Raw genomic sequence first — 19232 nt, 5'->3', positions numbered from 1 at the left:
ATGTTTCAGACAGAGGAGGAAGGCGGCCGGCTGCTCTGCACTTTAGTGAGCTCTGGGGGTTGGCCTTCCTCGCTGAGTGTGGGGGCTTGGAGGTGCTCTCCCTGTTCTAGTTAAAAAATTAACCAACATTTTAAAAAGAACACAACGAGGTAAGGGAACCAGGGCCCAGGCCGAAAAAGCTGGCCCGACGGGCCCTTCCTTTCCCCCCTCCCCTCTTCACACCAACAATTTCCAGTTGGGAATTCTCAGGGAAGACTGAGTCTCAACTCCGGGGAAGCCGGCAGGACCCGGCAGGCACCAGGGGGGACCAGGGCTATTACCCAAAAGCCACAGGCCAGAGCTGCTGAGAGATCCGCCTGCTGCAGCTATCACCCCCGCGCCTGGGCCGCATCTCCCCACCTTGAGAGCTCCCCTGAGAGGCCCTACCACAGCACGGGACCAACTCTCTCTCGGGAGAGGTGGGCATTCTCTCCTGTGACTTCAGGTGTCCCTCTTCCCACCTAGCCCACCGGCCTCCGGAGCAACCTGGCCTTGACACGAATGGCAGAGCCATCGGTAAGGGGCTGTGGAAGCAAAGCCTGGATGAGAGATAACGGAGTATCATGAAGGCAAGGACATGGGGCCTGGTACCCCTGCCAGGCTCGCCTGTCCCCGAGGGGCTCCTGGATGTCCCTGTCTCCCGCACACACCGGCACAAGCCTTCTTTTGCAAGTCAGCTCATGGGGAAGCTACAGCAGATCTCTGCCCTGGGGGGTGTGAGAGCAACCAGGGAAGCAGGCCTTCTGTGTGGGGGGGCAGGGGAAGGGTCAGCTCTGTCTTTGTTGCCTCACACCCATGGGGTCATCAACGACACTGCCTCTGCCCTCCACTGCACCCACAAACCCCTCGCTTTCCACTGCCTCGCCTCCGGCACAGGGGCCCTTCAGTTTCTCATCCATTTTTACCACTGGATCCCACACTGGTCAGGGACCACCTGTCACCTGACACCCCCCCCCTTGCCTCTTCCCTTCTACCCGCAGACCACCACCAGACTCTAGAACCCACCCTCACGCACACCCCCACTTTATCTTGGGGCCCCCTCTCCTCACTGTACTCCACCCTCTCACATGATCCAGCTTCTCACAACAAGCACCCATCTCAGGGAGTCCGTGGGTTAAGGGGGCCAGGGGGCCACGAGAACAGCAAACAGGTCAAGAATACATCACCAGCTCAAGCGAGAGACCCCAGGAGACCCTCAGAGGGAGAGAATCAAAGAGGCGAGGCAGGGGTGGGGCCTCCCAGTGCCTGTCGCAGGCTCCACTAAAGAGCACATTCAAAATACGAGGAGGCCTTCCCTCCCCAAGACGTCGGAAGAAGCTCCACAGAGGAAATGGGCCGAGGCCAGGAAAAAGTTGAGAGAATGTTGGCTGCGGCGAGGCACTAGTGTCCCTGCAGAAGCAAAGGAAGAAAAGACGAAAGCTGGCAGGAGCCGAGACAGCCACTCCTGATGGTTGTCCCTCGCCTGAGGATGCGCCCAAAGCCCACGCCACTCCTGCAGCCCTGCCTTCTGATGGCACCATGTCACCTGGCAGTGCCCCCACCCCGCCCCGTGCTACTTCATCCACTGGAACTGGGGTCCTGAGAAAGGTGCTCTGGTCCTGTCTGAAGGTGCCCTCTCATCGCCCGCGAGCCCGCGGCAGCCTCCCCGCAGCTCGGCGGGCCCTTGTGAGTCTGCAGCCCTCGTCAAGGCGCAGGGACCAGCATCTTCTGCTAATGCCGAGGCTCTGGAGAAACAACACGACCAGGAGATTCCATTAGTACCGGCTAGAAAAAGAGAAGCGGGAATATAAGCAAAAGCTTGTGTAGGAACGAGGGTTCTGAGAGAGCAATTACAGGTTCATATCGAGGCCGTAGGGATTCTAGCGTCTGAGAGGACAGACTGACAGACGGCCCTGGCCCATACCCCACAAGCAGCCGGGCAAAAAGCCAGGAGAGGCGAGGGATCTCGCTGGTCTGCAGTCTTCCCAGCTGCGCCTGGGAGATGACGAGCACACACTGTGCACCATGTGCCGTCGGTGCGCAGCAGAGGCGGGCGGACAGGCGCCACAAAGAGCCAGCAAAACCCCGACGCCCTAAAGCGGGAGCTACACAAGAGCCGCGGAACGAACGGGGACCTGAAGCAGGAGGTGTCAGAACTGCAGGAGAAGCTTCGGGTCTTGGTGACTGACAAGGAAGAACCTTAAAAGGAGGAGCCGGAGATGCCAGAGCTCCTGCTGCAACAATTCTCTAGTCAGCCTGAAAGCCCTGAGAGCAAGGCTGGGCGACCGCAGGCCCCGGAGGAGCGGGCACAGCGGAGACACGCGTGGAGCAGCTGAAGAATCTGCTGAAGTAGCTGCAGGTGGAGAGAGACCAGCTTGCAGAGACTCTGACAGAAAATGCCATTTGGCAAAAAAGATGCCCTAAATGTCAGAGCAGATGTGCAGGTAGAGGGAGGACACGAAGCGCAGCGTGAGTCCGGCGCAGGAGCTGGAGACCAGCTCTCAGAACTGAGGGACCAGATAGCTGTCCCCCTCCGACGGCAGGAGCCCCCAGCAGGGCCCTCGGAGGTGGCTCGGCGGCTACAAGCCAAAGCGGAACAGCTACAACAGGAACTGGGGGTCCCGGCAGGGCGGCTGCAGGCCCAGATTCAGGACGATGGAGATTTGAGTCACCGGAATCGGGAAGGAGCAGGGCCAGCGGCTGCCGGTGACCCGAGCAGGAGAGGGAGGCCGAGCACTGGGGGAGCAGGGAGAGATGCGCAGGCAGATTCTGGAGGGCCTGCAGAAGCACCGCACCCCCATCAGGCGTGCGCTCCCCCGGAACCGCGAGCTGGAGGAGCAACTGGCTGAGCTGCAGAAGAGCTTCATCAGGCTGAGCAACAAGAATATGGAGACCACTAGTGCGCTTCAGATGGAGCAGTCTGTCAGGAAAGAGCTGGCCGTGAAGCTGGGCCGGGTGCAGGAGAAGCCGGGGGAGCTGCAGGAGACGGTGGAGCTGAAGCGCCGAGAGGCTCAGAGTCTGCAGCAGCAGCGGGACCAGTCCCTGAGCTGCCCCAGTGGTAGCCTATCGGCAGCCGCTGGCCTTTGACAAAGACACTGCAGAAGCAGGTCCTGCTGCACCCCCAGCTCACGGAGAAGCTGCAGGAGGAGCAGGTTCAGGGCGAGGTGGAGGCCGAGATGGCCCGCCCGGAGTTTCAGGAGACCCAGGGCCCCTGGAGGCTGTCAACCAACAGAACCAGCAGCTAGACACCCAGCTGAGCCTCATGGCTCTGCCTGTGGAATGAGATGACTGGATGGAGGCTACAGAGGAGGCTCCCTGGCCAGAGCTGAGCATGCGAAGGACCTAGAGAGCTGAGAGGCCATGGTGGCTTTTTAAAAAACACAGCCTTAGCCAGTGCTGGGGAAGAACAGGTGCGGCTGCGAGGGCCGCTGAAGGGGCAAAAGCTATGCTGCTGGCGCCTGGCTCACCTGGCAGCCCCATCCCAGCACAGCCTGGACCCCAGCCCCCCAGCCAGTGGTATGGCTGGGGGGGGGGCTGTGCCTGTGGAGACCCACCGGGCCCTCCAGGTGGCCATGGACAAGCTGCAGAGCCGCCTTACTTACAGAGCTCATGAAAGAGAAGGTGGGTCCGAAGGAGCTGGAGCATCGCCACATTCAGCTGTCTGGAGAGACAGGCACCACTGGAGAACAGCACGTCGCCACCCTTTACCAGAAGCAGACGTGGGGCTGGGGGAGTGCCACCGGGAGAAGGGGTAGCTTAGCCGCTGGCTAACGACAAGAGGAAACCAAGGGCAAGCTCCTGGAGCTGCAGGAGCTGCAGGTAGCCTGAGCTGGTGGCCAGCGTAATGAATTGCATGGCAAGTTCCTGGGGGCTGCCCAGAGCCCTGCTGGGGAGCCCACTACAGCCCCCCACACCCCTACCCCCAGTCTCCCAGGCAACTGCAGCTGCTCCTAGCCTGGGTGACCTGGGAGAGGCAGCCTCTCTGACAATGTGGAGCCTGCCCTGCTGCACTTGAGAAGCCCCCGCAGGGCAGACCATGCAGCTGCTGTGTGAGATGCAGAGCCCCCAGGGGGACCGGGCTTGATCACGGGGCTCTAATAACCTGACAAATAACCTGACACTACCCTGGAGAAGTGGGGCCAGGGCTCAGCCCCACCCAGTCCCTGCCACCCAGTCCCTGTCACCCTGTCCTATTATTATTATAATACAAGAGTGAACTTATTCATTCATAACATAGGGCAGAGGAAGGAGGCGGGGACGGAGCTGATTCGACCCCTATTTGTTTTATTTCGGAATAAATGGATTTATCCATTGAAAAAACACAAAAATGTAAGGAGGCATTTGTTTCAGGGGCGTCAACCCTGGAGGACAGGAGAGGATCCAGAAGATTCAAGGCACTGAGCCAAGAGTGTGTCTGACTCTGTGCAGAGCCCAAGCCATTCAGAAATCAGAGGTGTTTCTAGGACAAGGCAGATATTAAATCTGACTCTGACAGACAAGTCAGTCATCACCCAGGTTGTAAATAGGAGGTTTGTGGAGCTAATGCAATGAGAAAAGTCTACCCAAAACTACAAGGATGGGCACCTGGCATTTATAGCTTTAATATGTTTTTGTGTTTTTTTAAAAATTGATTTTAGAGAGAGGAAGAGAGAGAGAAACATGGATTGGCTGCCTCCTGTACACCCCCTACCGGGGATTGAGCCTGCAACCCGGGCATGTGCCCCGAATAGAATCAAACCGGTGACCTCTTGGTACATGAGGCGATGCTCGACCAGGTGAGCCACACTGGCCAGGGCCATTTATGGCTTTAAACAAGGCATCTCAATGTACCCACAAGAAATTCAGGTTACTTCCCAGCCACCACTGTGGAGACATTTCAAAGCCAGGGACACAACATTAGACCTCTGCCTGGGCACATCTCTTGCCAACATCATCCCCAGAAGGGGGTTGGAAACAGGAACAATGTCTAGCATGTGGTCATGGACACAGTGCTGGGTGAGCGCCAAGTCGGATGTGGGTTTTGCTGTGGTCGGTCCTAGAATCAGGCCAGTGCTTTGCAAGTATCCACCATGTTTGTGGTTTAACGTTGAACTTGACAATGACGTCTCCTTGCTGAGTGCACACCTTGAGGAAGGGAAGCCCCTGCCAGGCAGGCTCTTCCCAGTGGCTGGCTCCATGGCAGGTCAAGGTGACAGCCAGCCATCACTGGTGACAGTGTTCCCCTTGCAGCCACACCTTGGGGAGATGAGGCAGAGAGTGAGGAAAAGGTTTGGGTGGCCAAGTTACCTGCTGATGAATGACAAGGACACTGTGGAGTGCAGGGTTGCATCCTGGCGAAGTGTGTGGATCCTCTCTTTGAGCATAAAGACAGTGAAGACAGTGTCTGCTGGGAGGTTTTCAGACAGGAATAGCCCTCTTTGCAAGTGTCCTGGGCCCTCCTCGCAGTTTTTTTACACCGTGCAGCATCTTGTCCTTGGTGCATACAGTTGGCCTTCAGGGTGGAGGAGCCCTCTGCGATCTGCCTGTGCTGATCTGTGTGGGGCCTAGAAACAGGACAGGACACGGGCATTTACCTGTTATGTCTCCAGTTGAACTTTGAACTTGACAATGAGGTCTCCCCACTGAGTGCCTACCTTGAGAAGGGACGCCTGTCATGGAGACTCTCGCAGGTCCAAAGGCCACCAGCCATTACTGGTCCAGGTTTCATCATGATTTTCTAAAACAGAGTAGTTGTAAAATATCCAACCTGGCAGTTTAATAAATGATGCTTTGCAGACGATAAAATCAGAGAAACAAAAACAGCAGATAAAGTGGGAGTAATTTTCGATGCCATGTTTTGTGCCAAACATGATTTACTCCTCAGAAGATCACAAGATCATGTAACTGAAACCGCCCAGAATACGCTTTTTCCATCTGGGTCTCCCCTTCGGCACGATGCTTTGGAGGTCCACCCATGCTCTTGCGTGTGCCGGTAATTTGTTTCTGTGTATTCCTCAGTAGTTCCTATCGAATGAACATGCCATAACATGTATGTGCACATCTGAGTTACAACCGCTTTGGAGACACTATGAATAAAACCGCTATGAATATTCATGTACAGAGAAGTAGACACTGTGTTCATTTCTTTGGTAAATAACTACTTGTAGAATTTCTGGATGAAATTCGGAAATTCCCAGCAAAGCAGTTATTTACCAACATACCCCAAGTAATTAGACAAGATCCTGGCCCAGGTAAACCTGCAATAAATGTCTGTTGAATAAATAAATGAAGCCAGCCGGCGGTGTGGTGTGGCTCAGCTGGTGTGGCGCCCTCCCAGGCACCAGGAGATCGCGGTGTAGGCTATGCTCCTAGGACGTCATGTGAGATCTGAAATACCAATGTGAGTTAAGAAGAATACTTCTCTCTACTCTTTGATTGTATGACAGATGTAGCCTATCATGAACTCATGAGTCATATTTTTAAGCATGTTTGCAATAAAACGATGTGTTAACGATTAAAGAAAATTTTATTGACATTACTGAAACAGGACAAACATTTGGATGGGATCTAGCCTATGAAATTACTATTGGGAAAAGGTGAGATTGACATAAAAATGCCAGTGGCCAGCTATATGATGGGCAACGGTGGCAGGTTGTAAAATCCACTATTTCCACCAAAAAAATCCCACCAATTATGTCACACGTTTTTCCCGGGCACAGGTTGTGTCCCTGACACATTCAACCAGAAGGTCCCAATATTTGTATATTTCCCCCTGATCAGAGATACCTTTCTCCTTTCTCGGAATTGGTCGGCATTTCTCCAGACACAGTCCTGACTATGAAAAATTAGTACAGAATGTGATGGTTTTGAGCCTCCAATCGCCTCAATAAAGTGTAAAAGTCAGTCTCGCTAAAATGTTCTATTAGAAAGTCTAGAATAAAGGGATGGAAAAAGTCCTGGTGCTGATTGCATCGCTGCGCCTACGGTTAGTTACTATTCCAAAGTGAAACATTCTTCTATTCCCCCTCTTTACATGGGTAGACAGGCCCTGGTAGACTCAAGAATTACTGTTTCATTTCATGTGTTTCACTCTGTTGCTCTCATTATTTACGTTGGAGCCCCAGCCTGCCCAGCGAGAGCGCCTCTGGCTCCCCTCCGACGGGCCTGAGCATCCCCTGGCCACGCCCCTCATGCCGCGAGCGCGCTCGCTGCTCCCCGAGTCCCTGTGCACACGCCCCGCCGCGGCCCCGCACGGTGTCGCTCCTCCGTGGAGATCGGGGTCCCACGCACGGGTGGACACTGGTGTTTGCGACCACGATCTGCGCACAGAGCGGGGAGATCTAGGCTGGGAGGGGCAGTCAGGGCCCGGAAAGGCAGCTTTTTACTCACTATTTGCGCAGCCCCCAGGGGGTCGAGAAGCCTGGGCGGCGTGCCCCCCACCCATGGGCAACCTTTCCAGCGGCGAACCAGGCTCTCTCCTCACTCTGGAAGCGGTACCACGTCGCCCTAACGCAGGACGCGGGCGTTTCCCGCACCCACCGAAGGCGCCGGTTGGTGCCGGGGCCAGTCGGGCGCCCTCTGTTGGCCTTTGGTGGGAGGCGAACGGAGAGCGGAGCCTACGGTTTAGCGGTCGCCGCGCGCCCCCTCGCGGTCCTCTCGCGGATCACAGAAATTCTCGAGGCCGGGCAACCTCCCTGTATTTTTGCTGTGGTTTTGGTTTTTATCGCTAAATTCATTTGTTCCGAAATGAAACAAAACAAAAAGGAGCTGAATCATTCACCCCTGTCCCCGCCTCCTTCCTCTGCCCTATGTTATGAATGAATAAGTTCATTCTTGTATTATAATAATAATAGGACAGGGCGACAGGGACTGGGTGGCAGGGACTGGGTGGGGCTGAGCCCTGGCCCCACTTCTCCAGGGTAGTGTCAGGTTATTTGTCAGGTTATTAGAGCCCCGTGATCAAGCCCGGGTCCCCCTGGGGGCTCTGCATCTCACACAGCAGCTGCATGGTCTGCCCTGCGGGGGCTTCTCAAGTGCAGCAGGGCAGGCTCCACATTGTCAGAGAGGCTGCCTCTCCCAGGTCACCCAGGCTAGGAGCAGCTGCAGTTGCCTGGGAGACTGGGGGTAGGGGTGAGGGTGGGGGGGCTGTAGTGGGCTCCCCAGCAGGGTTCTGGGCAGCCCCCAGGAACTTGCCATGCAATTCATTATGCTGGCCACCAGCTCAGGCTACCTGCAGCTCCTGCAGCTCCAGGAGCTTGCCCTTGGTTTCCTCTTGTCGTTAGCCAGCCTGCTAAGCTACCCCTTCTCCCGGTGGCACTCCCCCAGCCCCGCCTCTGCTTCTGGTAAAGGGTGGCGACGTGCTGTTCTCCAGTGGTGTCTGTCTCTCCAGACAGCTGAATGTGGCGATGCTCCAGCTCCTTCGGACCCACCTGAGCTGATGAAGTAGCACTGGGGGAAAAGGACACCTCCAGGTGACATGGTGTCATTCACACTGTTTCCGAGATGATCAATCCCATGTTCTCAGAACGTGCTCTATTTATTTATTTACTTACTTATTTGATTTCAGAGAGAGGAAGGGAGAGGGAGAGAGAGAAACATCAATGAGAGAGAGTCATTGATCCGCTGCCTCTTGCACCCCCCCCCACTGGAGATCTAGTCGAAACCTCGGCATGTGCCCTCACCAGGAATCCAAGGGTGACCTCCTGCTTCATAGGTCAACGCTCAACCACTGAGCCATGCCCGCTGGGCAGAACGTGCTCTGTCAGCTGATGTCTGTAACAATCCTGTTATGCCTTTTTGTCCTATAAGGACCAATTTGAAAAACCTGAGTATTAACCCTACCCAGTGCACAAGAGAGCGACCGGTATTAAATATTGAACTTTTGTGCTCTATGAAAAAGAAGCAGACACCTGGTAGAGGCTGCCTCTGCCTGCTGCCAGGCAGGGGGAAAGGCTGCAAAGAGTAGCTGGGACCAAGACCCAAATAGGTGCCTGATCCCATCAAGCCACTTCCCGGTGGTGGGCGGGATCTCCCCTGTGCCACCACCCCGAAGCAATGGTGTGACCCAGCAGGGGACCCTGGGAAACTCATAAGAAGCCAGGCCCTCTGCTCACCTAGTCATTGCCTGGTTCACTCCTCAGGCCTCCAGACACCTTGCTCGGGTGGCAGACGATGCAATGGAAGGGGTGACAAGTGGCAGGAGGCCTAGCCAGGAGCACTCAGGAAGACCAGGTCGTTCCCACAGGGAATCTGAGAGGACTTACTCCGAGGGAAACCTGTCCATTGGAGAAAAAGAAAATTGGCACCCCTATGAGAGGCGGAGGAAGATCATGGAGACTGAAGAAGGCTCCCACTGCGGAGGAGGTGGGATTCTAAGCTCCTGTCCTTTTTACTTATTTATTTATTCTTTCTGGAGATTATAGGGTGGGCAAAGCAGCAAAACCTAGAAGGTTTGACCTTCATACGCTGAAAGTGAGGGAAATCCCAAGGTGAAGGCCAGATTCCTTTGGTTGCGGGCTCTGCCACCTTTGGGATCTGGACTTGAGGGAGGGTTTCCTGAAGCGGGCATCCAGGCAGCTGAGGTACATCGACAGTGACGGGAAAGGCTGCCCCTGGAGGCAGTGGGCATGGGAAGATGCCAGGCTTTGGGGGTGGGGCTCTCATGAACTCAGGTCAGACTTGGAACCTCCACTAATCCACTCTCCCTCAGACTTACAGATAGGTCAGGGACCACTCGCTCATTACTGGCTTCCTCTCCATCCACAGAGATCACCAGGCGGAGCCAGGTGGCTAAGAGCTCCAGGCACAAGCCGAGGAGAAGCCCTGATGGCTCCCTTGGAAGTCTAGACAAAGAAAACCTACACCCAGAAGAGAAGGTGAGGGGACGACCATCCCCCACCCAAGGAAGAAGAAAGGACAAGCCTGACTCCACCCAAGGGGACCAAGGAGGTAGGTGTCTGGCAGTGCTTTTGCAGAAGTGGGGGTATGGACACCTGCCCTGAATCGCAAGTCAGCGCCCAGAGGAGGGAGGGGACAGACACTGCCCCTGGTGAGATGCTCCTAAAGCCCTAAAGGGCTGAGAGAGGGAGGCCCAGGACTTGGCAGAGGATCCCACCGGATCCTGGAAGGGGCCACCAGTCAGGCTTGGTGGGGTGAGGGAATGGACAGGTTTTGCCCACCCTCCCCTGCAACTCAACCACAGGAGGACCCTGCCCAGAAGTCCGGCGAGAACCCCGGGCCCCGAGGCTGCCAGGGCAGCCCAGAGGGCAGGCCCGCGTCTCCAAAGCGCTGGCGCCCCCACCTGTCTCCAGAAGCCCGTGCACCCCGGGAGGTCCTGACTTCCAGGCTCTTCCACCAAGTGGGTGTGACAGAGGTGGCCCTGGACGACCCGCCTCCCCCCAGGGCGCGGCGGAAACCCGGGAAACACCGCTGGGCGTGGGCCAGCCCTCAGCTCCCAGGGGGGCCCAGCTCAGGGCCCAGGGGGCAGGTTTCCAGCGGGCAGCCTGGAGGCCGAGTTTGCAGAGGAAAACATTTATGTTCTCCTAGGGGCTCAGATTACAGGGACTGCCATTGATTGGGACCTCTCCCCATCCGATATTTTCCTGTTTTATATGAAAACGAAACCGTTTGAAGAAACATAGGTGTGTTGTGTGTGTGTGAGTGGGTTCATCTATTCCTTTTCATCACAGCCTGTATCTCGAAGGCAGCTGTGCGTGTTTCAGTTTTACCTGAGAATGGATTTAAGGTGAAGGTGTAGAAGCCCACTCAGAATCAAGCTTTACCTTCAATGAGCACGCTGGGCAGTTTGGGGGGTGTTCTGTTACTGAACACGGCTTTGACTCTCAGTCCATTCGCTTCCACTGAGTCGCAATAAATTTCCTGAACATTTCGAACCTTTGCCACTGTGGAGCAGCCGCTAGACTTGCGAGTGACTCGTTAGCCTCTTGAGTCTCTTATCTTTCTAGTGATTTTTCGATCCTGATCATTCTTCTTTGCCCTGCGCCTTGGCAGCTATCAAGTTCACGTTCACCGACATACCTACAGCGCACACGGTGTGAGCTCACGTACACGTCAATGGACGGTTTCCGAATGTGTGAGCTCCCCGCTGCTACACCGACCCACGCGTGGGCCCTTCCCACCAGGCTGCCGCTGTGCAAACCTGTGGCCCCAGCCTGCGGCCAAAACACTGACCTGACGCTTCTCCTTTCAAAGGAATTCCTTCCCACAGAGCATTTTCTCGTTTTCTGTGCCTACTCTGAAAGCGTTCTGTCACTGCACCCCACCAATCCTGCCTCACCTCTCCCCCGGCATGTATTAATGCAATCGACGAGCAAACCTACATTCTCCTTTTAAAACTGTTTTGAATTGATTTTTTAGAGAGAGGAAGTGGGAGAAGGAGGGCGGAGGGGGGGAGAGAGAGAAAATCCATTGCCTCCCGCAGGCGCACGGTGCCCTGACCCGGATCAAACCCGAAACCTGGGTAGGTGCCCTGCCCTGGAATCGAACCCGAAACCTGGGTAGGTGCCCTGACCCGGATCAAACCCAAAACCTGGGTAGGTGCCCTGCCCTGGAATCGAACCCGAAACCTGGGTAGGTGCCCTGCCCTGGAATCGAACCCGAAACCTGGGTAGGTGCCCTGCCCTGGAATCGAACCCGCCGCCTTTTTGGTGTTTGGGACGAAGCTCCAACCCACGGAGCCACACCGGCCAGGACGACATTCTCCCTTTTTAACCCGTCATTGTACTTAGCGATGAACACGCATAGAGTCTCTGCTTCTGCTTTAACCACCTCTCTTCAAGAAATATCCTCCCAAGACACAGGCTCCGAGGGGTTACCTACAGGCCAAGGGTTATACAGAAGGAACCCTGAGGCCAGGCACCTAGTTCCGAACCTTGCGCTTCGTAGCTACCGTTTGTGCCACCGCGGCTGCCCCGTCAAAGGCAGCACGGGGTGATTTGCAGAGCGCCCCGTGCGGGGTCCTGCGGGCAGAGCCCGCGCGTGGGAAGCCGCCCTCGCCGCGTTCCCCACGTGCGGGGCTGGGCGCCGGGGCTGACGCCGGAGGGCTCGGGAGGCGTTGCCGGGGTGGCTTGAGAGTAAGTGGGAAACAGCGCTGTGATCTGTTGGACAAACATAATTTTTGTTGTTAGGAAAAAAAAAACTCAGTAATAAGTTAGGGATACCAGGCAGAAACTGTCCTGAGACAGGGGGCCTCGGGAATCTTTGTTTTATGAATCCTCACGTGAGGGGAAGTGGAGGGGGGAGAGGAGAGACAGACAGACGGACAGACAGACGGACGGACGGTGATCGGCCGCCGCCCACAGGGCGCTGGGCCGGGGCGGGACCTGCAGCGCTGCCCGTCTCGGCCCAAATCGAACCCGTGACCCGCGGAGCCTCGCCGCCAGGGCTCAGTGGGGACGCGCGGGGCTCGTCTTCGGGCAGAAGGCTGAGGGGGAAAAGCAAAAGCAACCGCCGCCGACTCGGGGATAAACTCGTCCAGTCACCCGGACGGACGGCGCCGCGCAGGGTACGTTCGCGTCCGGAGAAAGGAACCAGTTTCCCCGGCCCTTCCTCCCGCCGCGGCCCCACTGGGCGGGCGCGAGCCCGGGGCTCGCTCTCCCGTCCCCGCCGGGCGCCGCGACCGGCCCGCACCCTCAGCGGCGCCCTCAGCGGACCGTCCGGCGGGGCCGACGCGGGGCCAGCGCCCCGACGAACTGCCGCTCCAGCTGCGCGGCAACCGGGTGGGACGTCTCCATCCGCGCGGGCTCTCCACGCGGGCTGTGGTGCTCACCTAACCGCTGCTGCTTTAACAACTGTATTGTTCTGTCGTCAATGAAAAGACGGCATGCATTTCAAAGCTGTTCCAAAGGGAAGTCTCCTCTCGCTCTGAAACAGCGGCATCTGCCCGAGCGGGCTCTCCCCCCCATTCCGCTTCTCGCCCTCGCTCGCCGCAGCCCGCGCCCGGCGTCGCGGTTCCCGGTTTCCGGGGGGCTGGCCGCGCTGGGGGGTCCGGGGAAGCGGCTCCCAGTTGTGCGTCCTGGGGTGAAACCCGGGGCCGGGAGCGGGGTGTCGGCACAGTGAGGCACCGCGGTGAGGAACCGAGCCGGGCTCCCGCCCGCTGGCGCCTCACCGCAGCAGGTCGCGCTGAGAACCAAGCCCGGGGCACCGCCTCCTAGCCCCCGGGGGGCCCCGCTCCCCGCCGTACGGCGCAGCCTCGGCCAAGATGGCGGCGCCCGCGCGCGATTCCAGGGGCGCCGCCATCGCGGCGGCGGGACCCGCCGAGGCTGCGCTCGGGTGGGTGGGCCGCCCGGCCGGCCGCCCGCTGCGACCCGGTTCCGACAAAGCAGAGGCCGCGGGCCGGAGGATGAGCGCGAGGGCCGCCGAGGAGGCCGGGCGCGCGCCGGGGACGAGCGCGTCCGAGCCGCGGGGCAGCGCGGCGGTGAGCGCGAGGGCCGGGCCGGGCGGGCGGAGGCGGTCGAAGTGCGGGTCGGTGTTGTCTGTGGAGACGGTCGGTTTGGCAACTGCAGCCGATGCCGAGGGCCTTTGGGGAGGGGATCAGCATGTCGAGGGACCTGCGGTGACAGGGATGAGCGCGTCTGTGTGGTCTCTGAGCGCGACAGTTTAAGGAACCCGTGTTTTGAGGGGTCTGCGGTGACAGTGATGGGGCTGTGACTGTGGAGGGCATTGAAAGGTCAGTTTGCAAGGCTACGGGGATCAGACCCTCGGCTTTGTGGTGTGTCAGATATTAGGGGAGTCTGCGGGGGTGCACAATTTGGGGTGTCTGTGGGAGCCAGCGACTATGGCGGCTGCGGTGGCGGGAAACTGGGCTGCCCCTGTGGGCGCGCAGGGCCGCGGGGAGGTCCGCTAGCAGCGTTGGTGTCAGAGTTACAGGGAGGCAGCGGTGATGGTTGGGCACCGGGTGTAGCAGTGAAATGAAGAGCCGCCTGCGGACGGCGGCTGGAGACGAGCCAGGCCTCCCCGGTGGACTGATGCGGGACGAGAGGGAGGCGAGGAGGCAAGATTCACACCGGAAGGGACTGATGGATGGCGATTCCGTTTTCTGGGAGAGGGCTGTGTTGGAGAAGACCGGGTTCGGTGGGTATCAGTGGGGGCCAGGGTAGATGACGGGTTCTGTTTTTAGGCCCTCTCAAGATGCCTGTTACATGTCCAAGTAGAGATGTGTAGTTGTTAGACACATGGATCTAGAGCTGGGGAGAGGTCTGGGCTAGGGAATCCAGATCTGAAAGGTATCAGCATTAAGGTGGTATTCAAAGCCATAAGGTTGGATGGCCTGAGCTAGGGAGAGAAGGCAGATAGGGAAGACAAGAGGGACGAGGACAGAGCTCTGAGTCACTCTGACATTTAGAGGTCTGATAGAAAACCGAAAAAGAGAAAAAGAGGGGTAGCCACTGAGCTGAGGTAGGAGGAATGCAAATGTAGTGTCAAAAAAGCATAGGGAAGAAAGCTTTCCAAAACAGTGGGAGTAAAATCAGTTGTGTCATATGCTCTTGTGAGGCCCAGAAGTATGACTACAGAGAATTTGACTTTGGCAAGATGTAGCTCAAGGGTTATTTTGAATGATTATAGCTCTTTTAGTGGATTCATAAAACTCTGTTGGCATGAGTTGAAAGAATGGAAGGTAATGAAGTAGAAACGGTAAGTATAGGTAACACTAGTTTTGTCGGTAAAGGGAGCAAAGAAATTGACATTGGATGGGACATGCAATTAAGAGAGGTTTTCTTCAGATGAATGATATCAAGTAGAATGACCCAGTAGAAAGGGAAAAATGGTTCAGAAGGGAACGAGGTTGACTGCAGGGGGCAAGTCCTTGAAAAGGCAATTGAGGATGGGATCCAGAGCGTAAGTGGACAAACTGGCCTTAGGTGAGAAACAGGGCAGTTCTTCCATTTTACCAGAAGGGAAGACAGATTGTCTGGGTTTGGAAACAGGATAGTGGAATGGGTGGTAACAAGGCAAGGTAGTTCTTGTCCATTTGTGTCTGTTTACTCTTTGAAGTATAAGGCAGATTCATCAGCTGAGAGTGGAAAAAGGAGTATATATTGGAGATTTCAAAGAGAAAGAACTTTGACAATGTTTGGCATAATCATCTTGGAAAGAGGAATAGAAAACTGACAGTATTGGATGCCCGTTTGAGATACGTAACCTCTTCCAAGTTACAGACTTCTATCCTCATGGGCTGAAAGAGCAGAGAGAGGAAGCAAGCTCTCTTGTGACTCTTATGAGGGCACTAATCCCATTCACAAAGATTCCACCCAAATGACTCATCTAATCCTAATTACTTCCCAAAGGCCCTATCTCCTAATACCATCATATTGGAGGACAGGAGTTCCAACATATGAATTTGGAGAAGACACATTTAGTCCATAGTAGGGACACTTCTTAATATTATTTTTGATTCTCAAGAAAACATTCAAAATTGGGTAGAGAATCCTATATAACATTATGATCAACAGTGAATGGTCAAGGTAAGAACAAGTCATTATTGTTATTTTTTTAAAATGTTTTTATTGATTTCAGAGAGAGGAAGGGAGAGAGAGAGAGAGAGAGAGACTGAAACATCAATGATGAGTGAGTCATTGATCGGCTGCCTCCTGCACACCCCCTACTAGGGATTGAGCCAGCAACCCGGGAATGTGCCCTGAATAGGAATCGAACTGTGACCTCCAGGTTCGTGGGTTGATGCTCCCCATGCTGGCCAGGCAAGAACAAGTCATTATTATCTGTCGAAACGCTCACTAATGTACATAACATTAGACTGAACAAGAATATGCTATTACAGGGATCGGTAACATTCAAAGATGTGACTATGGCCTTTACCCAGAAGGAATGGGAGCAGCTAGATCCTGCTCAGAGGATCATGTACAAGGATGTGATGTTGGAGAACTACAGCAACCTCACCTCAATGGGTAAGTGCAATTCCTTTGTAATTTAAAATATGTCCACTGTGATACCTTCTCTCGGTATCAAGTCAAGGCATTTTAATCCCTTTTGGGTACTACGCAGGATACTTGTGCCCTTGCCTTCAAAATGGAAGGTCTACTGAGATGGGGTACATGGACATCCACACTGTGAAATCTCAAAATCCGTATATTTTTTATCCTTTAAAGGCTCTGAAGCTCAAATATTAGGGCTTGATTTCTGGGATGCTTGTGGTTCTAACATTCAATGTCTGCAATTTCTCATGAACAGGGTATCAAGCTGCCAAACCAGATATGATCTCCAAGTTGGAAAAAGGAGATGAACCATGGTTGGGGAAGGGGAAGAGACCCAGACAAGGTGATCCGGGTGAAATAGCAAGACCCAAGCAAATAGGAGCCAATGGAGGTAAGTTCCTAATTTCTTAGCAGTAACTTTGGAATTATTCAAAGAATAATTTATTCTTAAATTCTTCTTAAAGATCTCTGATCCTTCTTTCTTTATCAGGAAGTAGCAATAGAAAAATATCAGACTCTCCTGGGGGAAGAGGATTTGAAACTACAGAGATTCTTTAACTTTGAAGATTCTAATATTTCTTCTTTCTGTGAACCTGTCTATGGGAAAGGTTCTCACACGAGGTTCACTATAGTTATAAGTTATTGTTACTTATGGAAGTATCAGTCAGCTTAGGCTACGCTATGCTCCATTAAGGAATGATCCCACAATCTTAATGGCTTACACAAAGATTTATTTCTTGCTCAGGCTGCAGCCTATTTCACATTATTGTGTGGACCTATGTTGAAAGAACAGTTCCCGCTTGGCAAATTCTGGTCTCATGGCAGGAGGGAAAGAAGATTGAGTGGAACCACATATGACTCTTAAAATCACTGTTTGGAAGTGGTAGATATCCTCTTTCTGCTCACATTTTATTGGTTAATTGGTTAGAGTGGATCTCCTGACCATTCCTGAGTTCAACAGGGTAGGAATGTATAATCTTTCCACAGGGCAGATTCAAATGGCCAGGCAATGGGACTGGGAGGTGTAATCCTTCCTTGGAACAATAATACAATTTATACATCACTCAGGTTGTGGTAGGAAAAAAGGTGAAAACCAGAGCTCTAAACCTTTGGGACTAGCCCCTTAGATACCTAACTGACCGTTCCATATAGCCGCCTCTCCTTATCCATGCTCTCCATTGCTCAGCTTTCAGAAGAAACAGTGACCCCTCTTTGCTATTCTCTGAACCTCGTTTCTGCTTACCTTATTTAAAGCAGTGCTTTTAAAAATTATCCTCCCTTTGCCTAATACCCTGTTTTTCTCTCTTCCTCCACTAACACTCATGATATCCCATGATACAAGATTTCTCTCTTTATATATTCAGACATTCTTAGATTTGCCCTCTTTCCAAGTCTCTGGCACGATGCTCCTGACCCTAATTATTTTCCGTTTTCCTCCTTTCACTGTGAAATCTTCTAGACCTGTGGTCTGTAATGCATCATTTACATTTTCTCTTTCACCTTTGCAGTCAAATGCCAGAGATTTCATGTCTCTATCTAAATTTCTGACTTTAAAATGACTACGGCTTACTTTCCAGTGCATTTTGATAGTTTTGATAAGACTGAAATTCTTGCCTACCTAGCTTGAATTATACCACTTGAATCTGATTTTATGCTCTGAGTGCTTCTTTACCATTTTTTCACCAGTTTCTCTTCCTTCTCACTTTGCTGAATTATCCCTGAGGTGTGGCTTCTACTATCTATTCTTTTTTCTATGGTATTTCCTGCCAAGGACTCCTCCTTTGTGCAAATACACGCTTTTTATTCTACACTGGTAACTTCCAAGATGAATTTATCTTGCCCAGATATATATGTAATTCCTTTGTGTTGCACTCATACTTTACCTACTTACAAGACAGTTCTTTCTCAGAGTGTCAGAATTGAAAGCTTTATCTTTCTTTCTAAATTAGAACTTCCTTTCACCTTCCCTATTTTTATCAGGGTCTACTCTGATTTTAAGCCTGTCTACTATGGAGTTTCTATGACTCTTCGTTTTCTGCCTTCTCTCTTACTATTCTCTCCTCAGTGCCTGGGTTTCTCCCCACTCGATTCTCACTGACATAGGCCAAATCAGGTTCATATTATCACATAAATAAATTGCTTCAATTATTAGGTAGAGTTGTTGAATCCCTCTTTTAAAAAATTCATCTTAGGTGTGGCCACTAAACATTTAAATATTCAGCTATTATTTATGTCATTAGGCTCCAAATTAGCAGAATGTCCACAATATGTTTTTAAGTTTCCCCTGACCTTGAATTTTCTAAGACTTCCTGAATTTCCTAAGATCAGAGGGACCAGTCCTTCAAATAGCAAATCAAAAAACCTTGTTTTTGTTTTTTTGTTAATCCTCACCCGAGGATATTTTTTCCATTGATTCTTAGAGAGATTGGAAGGGAGGCAGGGAGAAGGGAGAGAGAGAAGCATCAGTGTAGACACATCCATTGGTTGCCTCCCACACAAACACCATTTATCCCCCCTAAACTCTCATTTGCCTCCCCCGTAAGTCTTTGGGTTTCAATTCTAAATTCTTAGGAGAAAGACTATTATTAGACTAGCTGGAGCCTGGCGTTTTCCACTGTCCAACCAATTGTTTTCAACTAGAAGTTGGATTGAATTGTACAAATATGGCTTCCTACATCTGTCAATGTGAGTGATGGATTCAGAGAAGGGAAGCATGGGTTGAGAAGATATCTTAAAATGTATAATTGCATAATGTGTAGAGGAAAGAATGTAAGCAATCACTTAGGGCTGGGAAATAAGCTTAAAATTTGTAATTTGCAATAGTCAAGTGACCTGACAGGAACACAGGTACACTCCATAGCAAACTATTGGAAAACAAGTGTGTGTGTGTACACTGTACATCCAAATGGTATAAAGTTTGTTTGCCAATCTTGTTACTGTGAATTTTATCATGGTAAAAGCATATGATAAAACCCTACAGAGAAACTGTATGTTTTTTTGTTTTGTTTGTTTTCTAAGTACAGGAATGAGACTATTATATTGATCATAGATGGTAGCAGTGGAATACCCTTTCTTGCTTTCTGCCTCAGTCACCTGTAACCTGTTCAGCACTCCTTGGTGGATTTACCATATTTTCTCTATTTTGGATCTCTGGGGTACTATAACAAAAATTTAGTTGAGCTAGCCTAAGTAAATAGAGGAATTTATTATAAGGACATGGGTAGATCTCTTGTAACCTGAAGGCAGGTACTTCAGCTAGGCCTTACCAGGGCCTAGAACCAGGAC

At 53.0% G+C, this 19232-nt stretch overlaps 1 protein-coding gene, 1 long non-coding RNA gene and 1 pseudogene across 9 annotated transcripts in view; 2 read left to right on the top strand and 1 right to left on the bottom strand.

The window, feature by feature from the left end:
* LOC308564048 (golgin subfamily A member 2 pseudogene) lies at positions 1–3773 on the top strand (annotated as a pseudogene). Its single transcript has 3 exons — positions 1–45; positions 505–555; positions 2467–3773. The product of its transcript is annotated as a golgin subfamily A member 2 pseudogene (transcript).
* Positions 3774–4118: 345 nt separating this feature from the next.
* On the bottom strand, positions 4119–7696 carry LOC308563497. Its single transcript, XR_013999792.1, has 3 exons — positions 7387–7696; positions 5652–5734; positions 4119–5561 (listed from the first exon to the last, which is right to left on the bottom strand). It is a non-coding gene; the product is annotated as an uncharacterized lncRNA (long non-coding RNA).
* A 4690-nt stretch (positions 7697–12386) lies between these two features.
* ZFP37 (ZFP37 zinc finger protein) overlaps positions 12387–19232 on the top strand; it is a 308781-nt gene continuing 301935 nt past the window's right edge. For 3 of the 7 annotated variants that reach the window (XR_013999791.1, XM_081150652.1, XM_081150651.1), the window contains exons 1-3: positions 13138–13432; positions 15794–15920; positions 16204–16338. Coding sequence is in view for 6 of the 7 variants with exons in the window: in XM_081150652.1 (XP_081006778.1) it covers positions 13217–13432; positions 15794–15920; positions 16204–16338 (478 nt within the window). In the remaining variant the exon portion in view is untranslated. Of the gene's footprint in view, positions 12521–13137; positions 14089–15455; positions 15480–15793; positions 15921–16203; positions 16339–19232 lie in introns of those variants that run through there. The other 4 variants (XM_081150656.1, XM_081150655.1, XM_081150653.1 and 1 more) reach the window with 4 other exon arrangements.

This window comes from Miniopterus schreibersii (assembly GCF_964146895.1).
Source record: "Miniopterus schreibersii genome assembly, chromosome: 11".
Classification (NCBI taxonomy): Eukaryota; Metazoa; Chordata; class Mammalia; order Chiroptera; family Miniopteridae; genus Miniopterus; species Miniopterus schreibersii.
Note: the sequence above shows the minus strand (reverse complement) of the source record. Positions and strands in the feature narration are given on the sequence as shown.